The sequence below is a fragment of the Ranitomeya imitator genome, chromosome 7, assembly GCF_032444005.1.
Source record: "Ranitomeya imitator isolate aRanImi1 chromosome 7, aRanImi1.pri, whole genome shotgun sequence".
Lineage (NCBI taxonomy): Eukaryota > Metazoa > Chordata > Amphibia > Anura > Dendrobatidae > Ranitomeya > Ranitomeya imitator.
Genome location: NC_091288.1, coordinates 116871670 through 116890395, shown reverse-complemented (window position 1 = coordinate 116890395; position 18726 = coordinate 116871670). Strand labels below are relative to the sequence as shown.

The following is an 18726-nucleotide window of genomic DNA, read 5'->3' as shown; positions in this document are numbered from 1 at the left end:
AGCTCGTCCACAGAGCACAGTCGCATGACCACTCCATCTGCAGTTGCCAGTGTTGCACACAAGGTGTCCCATTCAAACAGCTAGTGGTAAGCGTCAGCAGGCTGTGTTAGAAATGAAGTGTTTGGGCGACAACAGACACACCGCGGAAGTACTGGCCAAGTACTTGCAGCAACAAACTCAGTCATGGCTGGGCAGTGTACATCTTGAGGCAGACAAGGTAGTCAGTGATAATGGAAGAAATTTTATGGCTGCCATAGCCCTTTCAGAACTGAAACACATACCTTTTAAGCTATCGTGCGACTATAGAGTCATCTATATGGACATTATATATATTTGGAAGAACTGTGTCCGAACAACAAGATCTATGTTCGAACACTGTGGAGATTATACTAAACTGACTGTTGAATCCAGCATTCTGTTTGTCTGTTTAAAACTTTATAAATATTTTGTAATACTATTATTATTTATTTATTATTGTTTAATTATAGTATCCAATACAGGTTATTTTATTAAATGTATATTATTACTTAATTACTTACCTTTTCTTTTCACCCAGACGCATTGCTCATGTGCGCTGTCGTGGTCCGACCCTCGTCGCGGCATCCGGCTTCCGTAGTTCCCACGGGGACGACATATATATGTTCTTCCCTCTGGTTGTCTGCGGGGCTTGATGTCAGTGCCGAGTCTGCGGGAGCACGATATCACAGTGCTAATATGCGCCGATTGGTGTAAATACTTATTATTATGTATTTTAAAAGAACCTTATGCGATCACAATCGTACAATTTTATTGGCTTATAAAACTGCCAGGTCCTTTTGTGCACCACGGATACTCTTACCGGTCACGTGATTACACCATGTGACCGTTTGGGAGTAATACTATTGGTGGAGTTTCCCAAAGGTCCTTCAATCTGTATCTCGCAATAGTCAGCTCCTTCCCTGCAGCCGCTATTAGATAACCACCGAGTACGCATAGCGGCATTTAAAATAACACCTGCTCTATGACATCAACTAATTGCCACACACCGGTTCCTTATTGTTATACGCACTATATAGAGAACTCCTTCTGCCGCACTAGCCACGCCTCCTGACGAAGCTCATCGGGCGAAACGCGCGTCGAGGCGCTTGGCAGCACGGCAGCAGGATTTGCCCACCCTACAGAGACCAGCCATGGCTTCAGGTATAGTAGGATTAGATATTTATGCTTACCTTCTACTGTACCCGTTATGTTAGCAGCTTTATCAGTGCAGTATCCTGGTGCACAATATAGTCCATACTTTTTCTGCTCCTTTTAATACCATCTTTTATTAAGTCCTCTTTTTTGACTTAATTAACTATGGCTGGATTTACATATGGTATCCCTGTTGGGGGCTGTTTATACTAAGATATCTGTAGTGGTGTGCAATTTTTCCTGCGTTTTTGCTGCCTGGTATTATGTTTTTCTTCTGTTTTTTTGTCTGCTCTTTGGTTTTCTCAGAGTTACTATTTATGTGATGTATTGATTATTAACATGATATGTAATAAAAATTGTTATATTTATATACTCTGGTGTTTTGCTCCCATTTTTATATGTAGTCCTTAGAATTCTATTTTTTCTTTTGATTTTTTGAGGATCAGGACTATATCTCTATAGGTATATATATATTTCCTGCTGTTTTGGGAGCATATATTCCCCGTGTAAAAACAAAGGGGGTTTGATTTCCCTTGCAAGGGGGGAAAGTTTATAGGTTGTGCTGAAACACATACCTTGCCTGGCTCACACCTTGAACCTGGTGGTGCAGTGCTTCCTGAAAAATCATCTGGTGTTACCAGCCCTGCTCCTGAAGGTGCAAAGACTTTGCTCGCACATCCACCGGTTGCCCGTTCACTCCAGCCGTATGCTGAACCATCAGCGATAGCTGAATCTTCCCCAGCACCGCCTAATAATCGACGTTGCAACAAGGTGGAACTCCACACTGCACATGCTTCAGAGGCTGTGCGAACAGAGGCGTGCTGAAATTTATTTGTGGGAGGATACACATACACGGGCAGGCAATTGGATGGCAGGCATGGAATTGTCTGGTGTGCAGTGGTCGAAGCTACATGACGTCTGTCAATTCCTTCAGTGTTTTAAGGAATGCTCACGGCTGGAAAGGGCAGACGACGCCATCATAAGCATGAGCATCCCACTAATGCGTCTGCTGATGCAAATTTTGACGCACATTAAGGAGCAGGCGTCTGCAGCTGAGGAGGAGGGAAGCATTGATGAAAGTTAGCCATTGTCTGTTCAGGGAACTCTCCTGGACAAGGTGGCGGACGAAGAGGAGGAGGAGGATGAATATTTATGGGAGGAGGATGCTTCTCAGGGGGTAATAGAAACTGGTGGTGTTGCAAGGTCAGGTACAGGGTTTTTGCAGGACACAAGTGATGTTGATTTGCAAGAAAGTGCTCCTCAACCCAGCACAAGCAGTGAATTGACACCTGGAACATTGGCCCACATGGCTGAGTATGCCTTGCGTATCCTAAAAAGGGACCCCCGCATTATCAAAATGATGACAGATGACGAACGATTACTGGTTGGCCTGCCTCCTGGATCCACGATATAAAGGAAAATTACAAAATATCATGCCACATGAGAACCTTGAGCAAATATTGGCTACCAAACAAGCAACTCATGTAGACCGTTTGGTTCAGGCATTCCTAGCACACAGCGGCGGTGATGGTTCTCACACGAGCTGTAGAGGGCAATATGGCAGAGGTGTTAGAGGTGGACAAATCCGAAGTGGCATTGGGCAGAGGGGTTTTATGACCAGGTTGTGGAGTGATTTCGCAATGACCGCAGAGACAACAGGTACTGCTGCATCGATTCAAAGTGACAGGAGACAGCATTTGTCCAGTATGGTTACAAACTATTTTTCCTCCCTTATCGATGTTCTCCCTCACAGGTCATTCCCCTTTGATTACTGGGCATCTAAAATAGACACCTGGCCTGAATTGGCAGAATATGCATTACAGGAGCTCGCTTGCCCTTCTGCTATTGTGCTATCAGAAAGAGTCTTCAGTGCTGCTGGTTCAATACTGACCGAAAAAAGGACACGTGTGGCTACCCAGAATGTTGATGATCTAACCTTCATTAAAATGAGCCAATCATGGATTTCAAATTATTTTGCCCCACCTTCCCCTGCTAACACGTAGCTTGTCTGAAAAATGTCTTGCTTTTGGCCTCCTCTTACTGAATGCTCCAATTCCTCCATTTGAAGCTGCTGAATGTCCACCATAGGCCATTTTTATACCTCCCTAAATGGGCTGACTCCCCCCAGAGGGCCGTGGTCACCACTTGGCGCAAGCACCCGTGCAAGTGCCGTTTGCCTGGACAGGTGGGTGCGCCCACTCTTGGGCGGCGGCACTGGCACAGGGTCCCTCATAGTACAATGAAGTGTCTCTGACAGTGGTGGTGTACAACCAATGTCAGACACACCGTCGTAATATGAGGGGCCCTGGGCCTGTACCGCCGCCCATGAGAGAGTGTTCCCCCACAGCTCGAATAGTGCTCTACCACTTGCAATACTTACCTCTCCCTGCTCCAACACTGTGTAGTCTGTGCTGTTTAATCCTTCAATGGCACTGCCAATACAAATTTGTTGAAATGATAGATGAAAGTAAAAATATACAGGGGTCCTGGCCTCCATTTAGACCAGTTAATACTTTGCGCCAACTACCACTGTCTGCTACTCAGCAGAGTAGCCCACCCCTGTACCTAGCTATGCCACCTGTTTATTTATGAACAATTTTTTGGCAGACATTTAGCCCACTTTATTATTTGGGCCTACTAACTGTGTCAGCCACTCATTACAGTTGTCCTCCGCTGAACAAAACAATGCCGCCAGCTTAGTCCTGTTACCAATTTTTAACTGAATTTAGCCTACTTACTTTTTTGGGCCTACTAAGTCTGTCTGCGCCACTCATTACAGTTGTCCTCCTCCACAAAACAAAGAAATGCCGCCTGTGTACTCATGTTACCAATTTTGAACTGCATTTAGCCTACTTTATTATTTTGGGCCTATATCTGTGTTTCCTCCTCATCCTGCCCATTGCCCAGCCACTGATAGATGAGTCTGCTGGTACATTGACCCAGACCACTACATTCCCCTTGCACTCTACACAGCCAGAAACTGACCTTGCTGAAAGTCAGGTTCCCCTTCCCGCATACTATACCACCTTACATGGGGACAAAGAGGAAGGTGCAGATGAAAGTGCAGGTTCCTTCATCAGGTGGGGGGGCATACTCGTTGGCCCTGGCACAGGGCCCCTCATAGTACACAAAAGTGTCTCTGACAGTGGGAGGTGCCACCTGCCGTCAAACACACTGCCGTACTATGAGGGGCCCCGTGCCAGTGCCAACTAGTGGGCCCCCCTGCTTGCTCAGGATCACAGCACTTGCAAAGTTGAAATACTTACCTCTCCCTGCTCCACTGCCATGACATATTCCGCATTTCCTGGGCCCACGAAAATCTTGAGCCAGCGCTACCCCCCCACAACTTTAGCCAAATGACCCCCTGTTTTCAATGCCTAACTATTATTATAATGTAAATTAAGATTGACAAGCTTAAGAAATAAGAATTGATGTTTTTGGCATTTAAATGGGCACTGTAGGTGTTTTCCTGTCCTCCACTCACTGCCGACTTTGATTCCCCATTGACTTGCATTGGTTTTCGTGTTTCGGTCGGCCCCCGACATTTCGCAATAATCGGCCGATTTCACCCGACCCGACTTTTCACAAAGTCGGGTTTCGTGAAACCCGACTCGATCCTAAAAAAGTAAAAGTCGCTCAACTCTCTATGGTACTCAGTACTAGAGCTGGGCAATCCCGAACAGTAAAGTTCAGCATCCATACCGAACACCTGCTGTTCGGGCACGGACAACAGGAAGTCCATGTTACTTTTTGAGTTCAGCCCCCTGAACACGTGGTGTTTGTCGTGGTGTCATGTGTATGACAGTGCGGGTAAAACATCTTCTGATCAGTGGTATAATCATCACCACCATTCAGACAGCCGCGGTTCCCAAGCTGTCAAATCACAGCGCACCTGTGATCTGAGATGTAAGTATACCTCCGGTCACTACTGCTCCCATCAGCTGACACCTGATGCCGCTAATTACAGTGAGAGCTGGAGCAGCTGATGGAAGTATTCATCAGCCAGTTCCTGCGCTGTAAATAAATAAAAACAAAAACTGGCATGGGTTCCCTTTTTATTTTTGATAAACAATAAACAGCAAGGAAAACTGATATCTGGGGGCTGCAACCCTCAGCTGTTAGCGTTAGCAAGCCCATTTTTGACAACCAGCCAAGCAAAGCAGACAGCTGTGGGCTGGTAAATTCCAGCCTAAAAACTAGCAGCCTGCAGCAACCCAGAAAAGGCACATCTATTAGATACGCTAATTTTGGCACTTTTCCTGACTCTTCCTAATTGCCCTGCTACAGTGGCAGTGGGGTTTATATTTGTGGGGTTGATGTCACCTTTGTATTGTCAGGTAGCATCAAGTCCATGGATTATTAATGGAGAGGTATCTATAAGACACTTAACCATTACTAATCCTATCATTATAGTGTAAATAAAGACACAGCAAGTCTTTCATTTGAAATAAAAACAACACACTTTTCCTTGTTTTATTTAAAAATAACAAACACAGTTATACTCCCCTAACAAATAATTCCACTAAATGCCTCGTCTCCGGTAATAAAACAAAAATAATAACAAATAAACAGTATCCCTCACCTGTCCGTCACTCTGTCCCATGCCATAATCCATGTCTGGGGATAAACAGTTTTCAACCTAGACGGTGCCAAATGTGACCTTCCAGGCTGAGAGCCACTCGTGACTGAACTACGAGCGCAGTCTCAGTGACTAGCGGTGACATCATTGAGGTTACTGCTGATCACTCAGACTGCATTCCCAGCACTTAGCTTCACTCCGATCGGCGCCCCCGCAACATCATAGTGGGGGGCCTGATCGTTGCCATCGTGACCCCATGTTGTCATGACAACATTTGGGTCACAAGACTATAGCAAGCCCCTCAGACCATACTCAGAACATGGTTTCAGTGGCTTGTCTCAGTGCAGCACTGATTGCTACAGTCTATTGCACTGCTTGTGCATTGCAATGGAATATAACTGTAATCAGACTGCTGAAAGTAAAAGTCCTATACTGGGACAAAGTAAAAAACTTAAAAAAAATGTTAAAGATATTTAAAAAAAAAATCAGAAAATAATATTGTACTGATGCATTTCTATTATTATGTTATCAAAAAATAAACAAAAAAGGTAGACGTTTTGTATCGCTGCGACAGTGATGACCCACCCCATAAAACTTTCCTACTAGTTAACCGCTTCAGTGAGCACAATAAAAAATTATTAAAACTGGGTCAATATCCATGCTTTTTCATCATATTGCTGAACAAAGAGTGGAATTAAATGCGATTAAATAAAAGTGATTACATAAAAAAAAAAGTTATAGCTCTCAGAATGAAGCTATGCAAAATATATTTTTGTGTAAAATAGTTTTAACTGTGTAAAAGCACGGAAATATAAAAAAAAATAAATGTGGTATCACTGTAATCACACTGGCCCAAAGAATAAAGCTGCCTTATCAATTTTCCCATTTGCAGAATGGCATTAAAAAAAAGAATTACTGAATTGATGGTTTTTTTTATTCTGTCTCAAAAAAATCAGAATATAAAGCGATAAAAAAAGTCATGTGAAAATGTTACCAAAAAAAGTCAACTCATCCTTCAAGAAAAAAGCCATCACATAACGGACAAAATATGGAAAAACTATAGCCCTCAAAATGTGGCAATACTTTTTGCAATAAAAAGCACTTTTTAGTGTGTGACCACTGGCAAACATAAAAAAACTATATAAACCTGGCATTACTGTAATCACGCTGAGCCAAAGAATAAAGTTGCATAATCACTTATTCCTCATGAGGAACGGCGTAAAATATAAATAGAACCATTTCTTCACCTTCTGTTGATTTTTTCATTCTGCCTCCCAAAGATCACAGTAAGGTTTGGCTCACATTTATCCTGCGCTCTACGCTGAGCGCTTACACCGGGGTTTCCATGTAAGTTTTATACGTGATTCAGATGGAAGCCCTGGTGGAAAATTCCCTCTAATGAGGCATATGGGGAGGTACTGTGGATGCCGTCTGGCAGCCTATGATACGGCACTATCTGTTTTTTTAGGCGTGCATAAAAGGGTGGTCCACCACAGTTTTGTGCACTTCTGAACTGAAGGAAATCGCTAAACAGACAGAGTCCAGAGTAACTCTGCTGCCTCATTATAGTGAGTGGATTCCTCGGGGGTTTCACCTGAATCATGTCAGTCGGCGATTTAGATGGAAACCCCAAAGTAAGTGCTTAACAAAGAGCCCAGGATAAATGTGATCCCAAATATTATTTAAAATGCTCCCAATAAAAGCTTCAACTGAATCCACAAAAATGACAAATCCCCACTCAGGTCCATCACATGTCAATGGACAAAGACTCTGGAAAAGAGTAATTACGGTACTCCACGCCAACCAAAGAAATCCCAATGCCCCTCTCCCTTCTGAAACCCAATGTGCTTAATCCACACTTAGATTCAACATGTTTTGCATTTTTGTAGCAATGAGAGCTAGCCTAATTTGCATGTGTGTGTCTCCAGAAGCATGAGCTGGGCACAATGTACTGGTCACTATAATGTACTGGTCCCTACAAGGTACTAGTCTCTACAATGGCAGTTTGCCATTCACTCAGCAACATCCACTGATGCTTGTTTCTGGAAAACACCCATGGTATCAAAATAGTCATTACATCTCTGGATACATTTGCAAAGCGGTATAATTTCCAAAATGGAGACACTTGATGGAGGATTCTGCTCTGCTAGCGTTTAGTGGCTCTGTATATGGGGTCCGAAAACTATTCTACAAAAATCTGCGCTTCAGGAGGCAAATAGTTTTGCGTACCTCTTGAGTCTGGCCGTATGGCTAAATAGTGTTGCACAGCCACATATGGGGCATTTCTACATTCATCAGAAATTATGGGACAAATTTTGGTGCCATTTATACCCATTTCTCCTTGTAAAAAATTTAAATCTGTGGATAAAACAATTTTTTTGTGGTAAAAATGTAATTATTTTTTCTTCACAGCCCAATGGTATAAAATTCTGTGGCATGCCTGTGATGTCAATGCGATCACTGTAATCCTAGATTAGTTCATCAATTTATATATTTTGTAAAATGCGGGCACTTATGAGGAGTTCTGCTGTTCTGGCATTTCAGAGGCTCTCCCATTTGGTCATGGCACTTGCCAACCAGGACAGTAAAATCTGCACTATAATATTGCGCTCCCTCCCTCTGAGCTCTGAGTATTTCTCGTTTACATAGGGTATTGGCACACTCAGGAGAAACAAACTATAGCGAATTAAGGTGCATTTTTTTCATATAAGCCCTTAAAAAAATAAAAAATTTCGGGCTAAAACATTTTAGTTGTAATGTAATAATTCTTTATCACCCAATAGAATAAAAATCTGTGACACATGTGGTGTCAAGATAATCTCTGCACCGTTAGATGAATTAATTAGGGAATGTAATTTGTAAAATGAGGTCATATATGGTGGGTTTCTGATGTCCTGGCACCTTGTGGGCTCTGTCAATGTGACCCTCAAACCATTGCAGCAAAACCTTAATGCCAAAATGGTGCCTCTTCCATTCTGCGCTTCCTGATGAAGGAACCTGCACTTTCATCTGGACCTTCCTCTTTGTCCGCGTGTAAGGTGGTATAGTATGCGGGAAGCGGAACCTGACTTTCAGCAGGGTCAGATTCTGGCTGTGTAGAGTGCAAGGGGAATGTAGTGGTCTGGGTCAGTGTACCAGCAGACTCATGTAGCAGTGGCTGGCCAATGGGCAGGATGAGGAGGAAACAGATATAGTCCCAAAAAATAAAGTAGGCTAAATGCAGTTCAAAATTGGCAACAGGACTAAACAGGCGGCATAGCTTTGTTCAGTGGCGAAAAACTGTAATGAGTGGCAGACACAGTTAGTAGGCCCAAGTATTAAAGTGGGCCAAATGAAGTTCAAAATTGGTAACAGGAGTAAACAGGCGGCACAGCTTTGTTTAGTGGAGAACAACAAGCAGCGGCAGACATCGTTAGTACGCCCAACCAAACCAGTAGCCCAAATGCAGTGTAATATCTGATATAGCCCGAAAGTCAGAAGATTGAAGCTCAGCTTTGTAAAGTGGAGGAGAACACCAAGCAGCGGCAGACAACGTTAGTATGCCCAACCAAACCAGTAGCCCAAATTCAGTGTAATATGTGATGTAGGTCAAAAGCCTGAAGATTGAAGCTCAGCTTTGTAAAGTGGAGGAGAACACCAAGCAGCCGCAGACACCATTAGTACGCCCAACCAAACCAGTAGCCCAAATTCAGTGTAATATGTAATGTAGGCTGAAAGCCTGAAGATTGAAGCTCAGCTTTGTAAAGTGGAGGAGAACACCAAGCAGTCGCAGACACCATTAGTACGCCCAACCAAACCAGTAGCCCAAATTCAGTGTAATATGTGATGTAGACCGAAAGCCTGAAGTTGAAGCTCAGCTTTGTAAAGTGGAGGAGAACACCAAGCAGCCGAAAACACCATTAGTACGCCCAACCAAACCAGTAGCCGAAATTCAGTGTAATATGTGATGTAGGCCGAAAGCCTGAAGATTGAAGCTCAGCTTTGTAAAGTGGAGGAGAACACCAAGCAGCCGCAGACACCGCTAGTAGGCCCAACCAAGCAAGTAGGCCAAATGCAGTTTAATATTTGATATAGGCTGAAAGCCTGTAAATTTAAGATCACCTTTATTCTGTGGAGAACACCAAGCTGCGGCTCACACCATTTGTAGGCCCAACCAAAGAAGTAGGCCAAATGCAGTTAAATATCTGACACCGGATGAAAATTGAGGCTCGGCTTTGTTCAGTAGAGGACAACAGTAATGGGAGGCAGACACAGTTAGTAGGCCTTAATAAGTAAGTAGGCCAAATGCAGTTTAATATTTGATATAGGCTGAAAGCCTGTAAATTTAAGATCACCTTTATTCTGTGGAGAACACCAAGCTGTAATTCTGTAATGTACAATTCTGTAATGCTGTAGATAAGCCCCCGATGTTACCTGAAAAAGGAGAAAAAGACGTTATATTATACTCACCCAGGGGCGGTCCCGCTGCTGGTCAGGTCAGATGGGCGTCTCCGGTCCGCTGCGGCGCCTCCTATCTTCTTTCCATGACGTCCTCTTCTGATCTTCAGCCACGGCTCCGGCGCAGTTGTACTTTGCTCTGCCCTGTTGAGGGCAGACAAAGTACTGCAGTGCGCAGGCGCCGGGCCTCTGACCTTTCCGGCGTCTGCGCACTGCAGTACTATCCTCTGCCCTCAAGAGGGCAGAGCAAAGTACGCCTGCGCCGGAGCCGTGGCTGAAGATCAGAAGAGGACGTCATGGAAAGAAGATAGGAGGCGCTGCAGCGGACTGGAGACGCCCATCTGACCTGACCAGCAGCGGGACCGCCCCTGGGTGAGTATAATATAACGTCTTTTTCTCTTTTTTCAGGTAACATCGGGGGCTTATCTACAGCATTACAGAATGCTGTAGATAAGCCCCTGATGCCGGTGGGCTTACCTCACCCGCGATTTTCGGGGTGACAGGTTCCCTTTAAGGGGTCAAAAAGGAAGCAAGGGCCCCTGTATATTTAACTATCATCTATCATTGCAACAAATTTGTAATGGCAGTGCCATTTAAGGATTTAACAGCACAGACTACACAGTGGTGGGGCAGGTAAGTTTTGCAAGTGGTAGAGCACAGTTCGAGCTGGGGGAAACACTCTCTCGTGGGTGACGGTACTGGCACATGGCACCTCATATTACGACGGTGTGTCTGACGTTGGTTGTGCACCACCACCGTCAGAGACACTTCATTGTATTATGTGGGACCCTGTGGCAGTGCCGTCGCCCAAGAGTGGGCACACACACTTGTCCAAGCAAACGACACTCGCACGGGTGCTTGCGCCAAGTAGTGACCACGGACCTGAGGTTGGAGTCAGCCCATTTAGGGAGGTATAAAAATGGCCTATGATGGACATTCGGCACCTGCAAATGGCGGAATTGGAGCAGTCAGTAAGAGGAGGCCAAATACAAGCAATTTTTCAAGCAAGCTACGTGTCTGCAGGTGAATGTGGGGCAAAATAATTCGAAATCCATGATTGGTTCATTTTATTGAAGGTTAGATCATCAACATTTTGGGGAGCCAGATGTGTCCTTTTTTCGGTCAGTATTGAACCAGCAACACTGAAGACTCTGAGAGCACACTAGCAGCTGGGCAAGCGAGCTCCTGTAATGCATATTCTGCCAATTCGGGCCAGGTGTCTAGTTTAGATGCCCAGTAACTAAAGGGGAATGACCTGTGAGGGAGAACATCGATAGTGGCGGAAAAATAGTTGGTAACCCTACTGGACAAATGCTGTCTCCTGTTACTTTGCATTGATGCAGCAGTACCTGTCGTGTCTGCGGTCATTGCGAAATCACTCCACAACCTGGTCATAAATCCCCGCTGTCCAATGTCACTTCGGCTTTGTGCACATCTAACACCTCTGCCATGTTGCCCCCGACTGCTCGTGTGAGAACCATCAGCGCCGCTGTGTGCTGCGAATGCCAGAACCAAATGGTCTACAAGAGTTGCTTGTTTGGTAGCCAATATTTGCTCAAGGTTCTAATGTGGCATGATACTTTGTAATTTGCCTTTATATCTTGGATCCAGGAGGCATGCTAACCAGTAATCGTCATCAGTCATCATTTTGTTAATGTGGGGGTCCCGTTTTAGGATACGGAAGGCATACTCTGCCTTGTGGGCCAAAGTTCCAGGTGTCAATTCACTGCTTGTGCTGGGTTGAGGAGCACTTTCTTAAAAATCTACATCACTTGTGGCACGCAAAAACCCTGTACCTGACCTTGCAATGCCACCAGTTTCTATTGCCCACTGTGAAGCATCCTCCTCCCATAAATATTCAGCCCTCTCATCATCCTCCTCCTCCTCCTCTTTGTCCGCCATCTTGTCCAGGAAAGTTCCCTGAGCAGACAATGGCTGACTGTCATCAAGGCTTCCCTCCTCCTCGGCCTCAGACGCCTGCTCCTTGATGTGCGTCAAACTTTGCATCAGCAGACGCATTAGTGGGATGCTCATGCTTATGATGGCGTCGTCCGCACTGACCAGCCGTCCAAGGACTTGACAGAGGTCTTGGACCTTCGACCACTGCACACCAGGCAACTCCATGTCTGCCATCCAACTGCCTGCCCGTGTATGTGTATCCTCCCACAAATACATTACAGCACGCTTCTGTTCGCACAGCCTCTGAAGCATGTGCAGTGTGGAGTTGCACCTTGCTGCCACGTCGATTATTAGGCGGTGCTGGGGAAGATTCAGTGATCGCTGAAGGTTAAGCATACGGCTGGAGCGTACGGGCGACTGGCGGATGTGCGAGCAAAGTCTGCGCACCTCCAGGAGCAGCACTGGTAAATCTGGGTAATTCTTGAGGAAACACTGCACCACCAGGTTCAATGTGTGAGCCAGGCAAGGTGTGTGTTTCAGTTCTGAAAGGGCTATGGCAGCCATAAAATTCCTTCCGTTATCACTGATTACCTTGCCTGCCTCAAGATGTACACTGCCCAGCCATGACTCAATTTGTTGCTGCAAGTACTCGGCCAGTACTTCCGCGGTGTGTCTGTTGTCGCCCAAACACTTCATTTGCAGCACAGCCTGTTGACGCTTCCCACTAGCTGTTCCATAATGGGACACCACGGGTGCAAGACTGACAGCTGCGGATGGAATGGTCGTGCGACTGCACTCTGTGGACGCGCTTTCACTTCTGGAGGAGGAGGAGAAGGAGGAGGAGCAAACGCCTACAGCCAACTGTTTCCTAGACTGTGGGCTAGGCAGAACTGTGCCAGTATTGTTGTCCCCTGTGGACCCTGCATCCACCACATTAACCCAGTGTGCGGTAATGGACCTATCGAGAGTCTCTTTTAGGCTGAGCTGGACTGGAGAGCTGCATATGGTGGAACTAGCGGGGGTGGTGGTGGACATGGCAGATTGAGAGAGGCTTGGCGATGGTATTCTTGATGTGTGCCTACCTACAGTGTTTCCAACCAAGAACCTTGCGATTCCCTGACTGCTTTGGCCTTGCGACAATAGCTCCACATTTGCTACTGGTGGTGTCATAACCGGTGGGCTTTCAGTTAGGGAAGCAATGTTGCATTGCTGACTAGCTTCAATATGAGCAGGTGCACCGACGGTACGGGACAATTGGTAGTTAGTCCATGCTTCCAAGTGCCTGCTGGTTAGATGTCTATGCATGTACGTTGTATTTAAATTTTGAACAATCTGCCCTCTGCTAAAAGTCTTGGAGCATTTCTTACATGTAACTTTGGACTGATCATTCGGATCTTGGTTAAAAAATTGCCACACTGCACTCATCCTACTATGGAATAACTTTTCAGGCTTTGCACGCCGTGCTACTGCCACCGGATTGCAATGCTGTCCTACACCTGTTGTGGTTTTTGACACACGTTTTGGGCCTGATGCGGGTCTGCCAGATGACAACTTTTGCGATGAAGATGGCTGCTGCAGATCATCCTCCTCCGCTTCTGAGCTCCAGGCTGCGGCACCCTCTTCCCCCAGTGGCTGCCAATCTGGGTCAACAACTGGATCATCTATCACCTCCTCTTCAATGTCATGTGCACCGTCCTCTGTGTCACCATGTAAGGTGCTATAGCGTTCAGGACTGGGCACCATAGTCTCATCAGGGTCAGATTCGGGATCAGTACACTGCGAGGGCAAAGTTGTGATCTGAGTCAATGGAACAGCATAATAATCAAGCTGTGGCTGTGCATCTGTGCACTCCATGTCTGATTCTTCCTGTAATGGGCTTTTAACAATTTCCCTCTCTAACCCAGGCACGGTATGTGTAAAGAGCTCCATGGAGTAAAGTGTAGTGTTGCCTGCCGCATCCTTCACTTTTGTTTTGGGTGAAGGACACAAGGAAGCAATTTTTTCCAGATATGGAGCATCCACTGACGACTCACTGGTTTTAGATGTCGAAGCTTCTGAAGAGGAGGTGAAAGAGCTGGAGGCTGAGTCAGCAAGGAAAGCCAAAACTTGTTCCTGCTGCTCTGGCTTTAAAAGCTGTTTTCCTACTCCCAGATAAGGGAGCCTTCGAGGCCTTGTGTAGCCAGACGATAACGCTGCCTCTACACCTCAAGCATTTGGTGCTATCTTGGTTTTCCCAGTACCACCAGATGCTCCACTACCACCACCACCATCAGTACCAGCTGGCAATGACCGCCCACGGCCTCTTCCACCAGACTTCCTCATTTTTGCAGAAATGTTACCAAAATAACAAGCGTTATATGCTACTGTTACACAAGGTAGAAGGTATATTAACTATTGGAGAATTTATATCTCCCTTTTTTGGCAGGAAGACAGCAGGAGAAAACAGGCCCTGTGTATTACACCACACAATGGACAAGGCAGAACGTGGCAGGCAGATATACGCCAAACAGAACTCACGTAGATCCACTAAGTGGCAATTTAAAGCTCCCTTTTTTTGGGGACTGGAGACTGCAGGAAAAAACAGGCCCTGTGTATTACACCACACAATGGACAAGGCAGAACGTGGCTGGCAGATATACGCCAAACAGAACTCACGTAGATCCACTTAGTGGCTATTTAATGCTCCCTTTTTTTGGGTGGGAGACTGTAGGAAGAAACAGGCCCTGTGTATTACACCACACAATGGACAAGGCAGAACGTGGCTGGCAGATATACGCCAAACAGAACTCACGTAGATCCACTAAGTGGCTATTTAAAGCTCCCTTTTTTTTGGATGGGAGGCTGCAGGAAAAAAAAACACTGTGTATTACAGCACACAATAGACAAGGCAGAACGTGGCTGGCAGATATACGCCAAACAGAACTCATGTAGATCCACATAGTGGCAATTTAAAGCACCCTTTTTTGGGTGGGAGACTGCAGGAAAAAACAGGCCCTGTGTATTAAACTACACACAATGTACAAGGCAGAACGTGAGTGGCAGATATACGCCAAACAGAACTCACGTTAATCCACTTAGTGGCAATTTAAAGCACCCTTTTATTTTTTTTTTCGTGGGAGATTGCAGGAAAAAAAAGGCCCTGTGTGTTAAACTACACACAATGTACAAGGCAGAATGTGGGTGGCAGATATACGCCAAACAGAACTCACGTAGATCCACTAAGTGGCAATTTAAAGCTCCCCCTTTTTTTTTTGGATGGGAGACTGCAGGAAAAAAACAACACTGTGTATTATACCACACAATGGACAAGGCAGAACGTGGCTGGCAGATATACGCCAAACAGAACTCACGTTGATCAACTTAGTGGCTATTTAAAGCACCCTTTTTATTTTTTTTGTGGGAGACTGCAGGAAAAAACAGGCCCTGTGCGTTAAACTACACACAATGTACAAAGCAGAACGTGGGTGGCAGATATACGCCAAACAGAACTCACGTTAATCCACTTAGTGGCAATTTAAAGCACCCTTTTTTGTGGGAGACTACAGGACAAAACAGGCCCTGTGTGTTAAACTACACACAATGTACAAAGCAGAACGTGGGTGGCCAATATACGCCAAACAGAACTTACGTTAATCCACTTAGTGGCAATTTAAAGCACCCTTTTTATTTTTTTTTGTGGGAGACTGCAGGAAAAAACAGGCCTTTTGTGTTAAACTACACACAATGTGCAAAGCAGAAGGTGGGTGGCAGATATACGCCAAACAGAACTCACGTAGATCCACTAAGTGGCAATTTAAAGCTCCCTTTTTTTTGGATGGGAGGCTGCAGGAAAAAAAAACACTGTGTATTACAGCACACAATAGACAAGGCAGAACGTGGCTGGCAGATATACGCCAAACAGAACTCATGTAGATCCACATAGTGGCAATTTAAAGCACCCTTTTTTGGGTGGGAGACTGCAGGAAAAAACAGGCCCTGTGTATTAAACTACACACAATGTACAATGCAGAACGTGAGTGGCAGATATACGCCAAACAGAACTCACGTTAATCCACTTAGTGGCAATTTAAAGCACCCTTTTATTTTTTTTTTCGTGGGAGATTGCAGGAAAAAAAAGGCCCTGTGTGTTAAACTACACACAATGTACAAGGCAGAATGTGGGTGGCAGATATACGCCAAACAGAACTCACGTAGATCCACTAAGTGGCAATTTAAAGCTCCCCCTTTTTTTTTTGGATGGGAGACTGCAGGAAAAAAACAACACTGTGTATTATACCACACAATGGACAAGGCAGAACGTGGCTGGCAGACATACGCCAAACAGAACTCACGTTGATCAACTTAGTGGCTATTTAAAGCACCCTTTTTATTTTTTTTGTGGGAGACTGCAGGAAAAAACAGGCCCTGTGCGTTAAACTACACACAATGTACAAAGCAGAACGTGGGTGGCAGATATACGCCAAACAGAACTCACGTTAATCCACTTAGTGGCAATTTAAAGCACCCTTTTTTGTGGGAGACTACAGGACAAAACAGGCCCTGTGTGTTAAACTACACACAATGTACAAAGCAGAACGTGGGTGGCCAATATACGCCAAACAGAACTTACGTTAATCCACTTAGTGGCAATTTAAAGCACCCTTTTTATTTTTTTTTGTGGGAGACTGCAGGAAAAAACAGGCCCTTTGTGTTAAACTACACACAATGTGCAAAGCAGAAGGTGGGTGGCAGATATACGCCAAACAGAACTCACGTAGATCCACTAAGTGGCAATTTAAAGCTCCCCCTTTTTTTTTTGGGATGGGAGACTGCAGGAAAAAAAACAACACTGTGTATTATACCACACAATGGACAAGGCAGAACGTGGCTGGCAGATATACGCCAAACAGAACTCACGTTGATCCACTTGGTGGCAATTTAAAGCTCCCTTTTTTTGTGGGAGACTGCAGGAAAAAACAGGCCCAGTGTATGACACCACACAATGTACAAGGCAGAACGTGGCTGGCAGATATATAAAAAATACAAGGGCTGTAGTAGAATTTCAATCTCCCTACAATGATCAAAGGACAAGTGTGGCAGCAATAAAAAGGACTGCAGCACAGTGCACTGCACACAAAACAGTGTGGACAAAGAAACTAGATAACTGCGCAGAAAAAAGCAACAAGATTTTTGCTTTGAAAAGAGCAGTTGGTTTACACAGCGGCGTGCACACAGCAATGCAGCTATCAGGGAGCCTTATAGGGCAGCCTAAGAAGCTACAGAGCTGATGCACCCCCCCCCCAAAAAAAAAAAAAAAAACACTGTCCCTGCAAAGAAAAGGTGGTGTTGGACAGTGGAAATCGCTACAGCACAAGCGGTGTTTGGGTTAATATTCCCTCCCTAAGTATATCCCTGCTTCTGACGAAGCTGCAGCAACCTCTCCCTATGCTCAGATCGGCAGAAGTAAGATGGCGGTCGGCGGGAACGTCCCTTTATAGCCCCTGTGACGCCGCAGAAAGCAAGCCAATCATTGCCATGCCCTTCTCTAAGATGGTGGGGACCGAGACCTATGTCATCAAGCTGCGCACACTCTGCGTGCTCCTTCATTGGCTGAGAAATGGCGCTTACAGCGTCATACGAAATGCGACTTTGGCGCACAGATCGCCGACCTCATGGCAGATCCCACAGTGGGATCGGGTCGGGTTTCACGAAACCCGACTTTGCCAAAAGTCGGCGATTTAGGAAAATGTCCGATCCGTTTCGCTCAACCCTATTGGCGACCACTAATTATTCCAACAAATGTTATTTAAAAAAAAAAAAAAATTAGCACTCCTCCCTTCCAAGCCGTGCTGTGTGCCCAAACAGTGGTTTTCTCGCACATGTGGGGTATCAGCATGCTCAGGAGACAATAGCCTTGTAAAAATAAAAATAAATGGTTCTAATGTAAAATTTTTGTGACAAAAAGTTAAATGTTCATGTTTTTCTTCCACATTCCAAAAATTGCTGTAAAGCACCTCAAGGATTAGTAAATTTCATGAATGTGGTTTTAAGCACCTTGAGGGGTGCAGTTTTCAGAATAGTGTCATGTTTGGGTATTTTCTCTCTCAGACATTCCCCTGTCTGAAACCAACGAATCCCCGCAGTGCACAGTGCGTGCGCTGGGGGAATTCATAAATCTGCAATCACACAATATGACTGCAGACTTATCAATTTTGTTCAGACAACCTCTAACTTCAGGCTTTTTAGACATCATTTTATTTTCATCTTGCTTATCTGTTCACAATAACAGTAATTTTGACCAGTGGTGTCCAAACTTGTACATGCCAGTCTATTCCTTTTAATTAATTTGATTGCTTTGACAGAGTTATTACAACGTAATAATGTATGTATAAAGATTTTTTTTTTCTTATTGTTTGTCCTGTTTTCTGCTTGTGCTAGGAATCCCTTTGGAAGAACTGGTCTTAAAGGCAGAGGAAGTCTTAGTTGGTTTGGACCAAATCATGCCATTCACCCTATAATTACACAGTATGTAGACATAACACTTTTTAATAATGTTCATTTCCAAAGAAATTAAGCTTATCCACACTGAGCATTTATGTGGAGGTTTCTAATGAGACACATGGAGTCACGTTCGACTTTGTCAGGCCTCAGCACCTGCAATG

General features: G+C 44.9%; 1 protein-coding gene across 1 annotated transcript in view; it reads left to right on the top strand.

Moving 5' to 3' along the window:
• The window catches only part of TRPM2 (transient receptor potential cation channel subfamily M member 2), a 1329765-nt gene that overhangs the window by 959121 nt on the left and 351918 nt on the right, over window positions 1–18726 (top strand). Inside the window, exon 30 of the mRNA XM_069733764.1 lies at window positions 18503–18589. Coding sequence (XP_069589865.1) covers window positions 18503–18589 — 87 coding nt within the window. The remainder of the gene's footprint in view (window positions 1–18502; window positions 18590–18726) is intronic.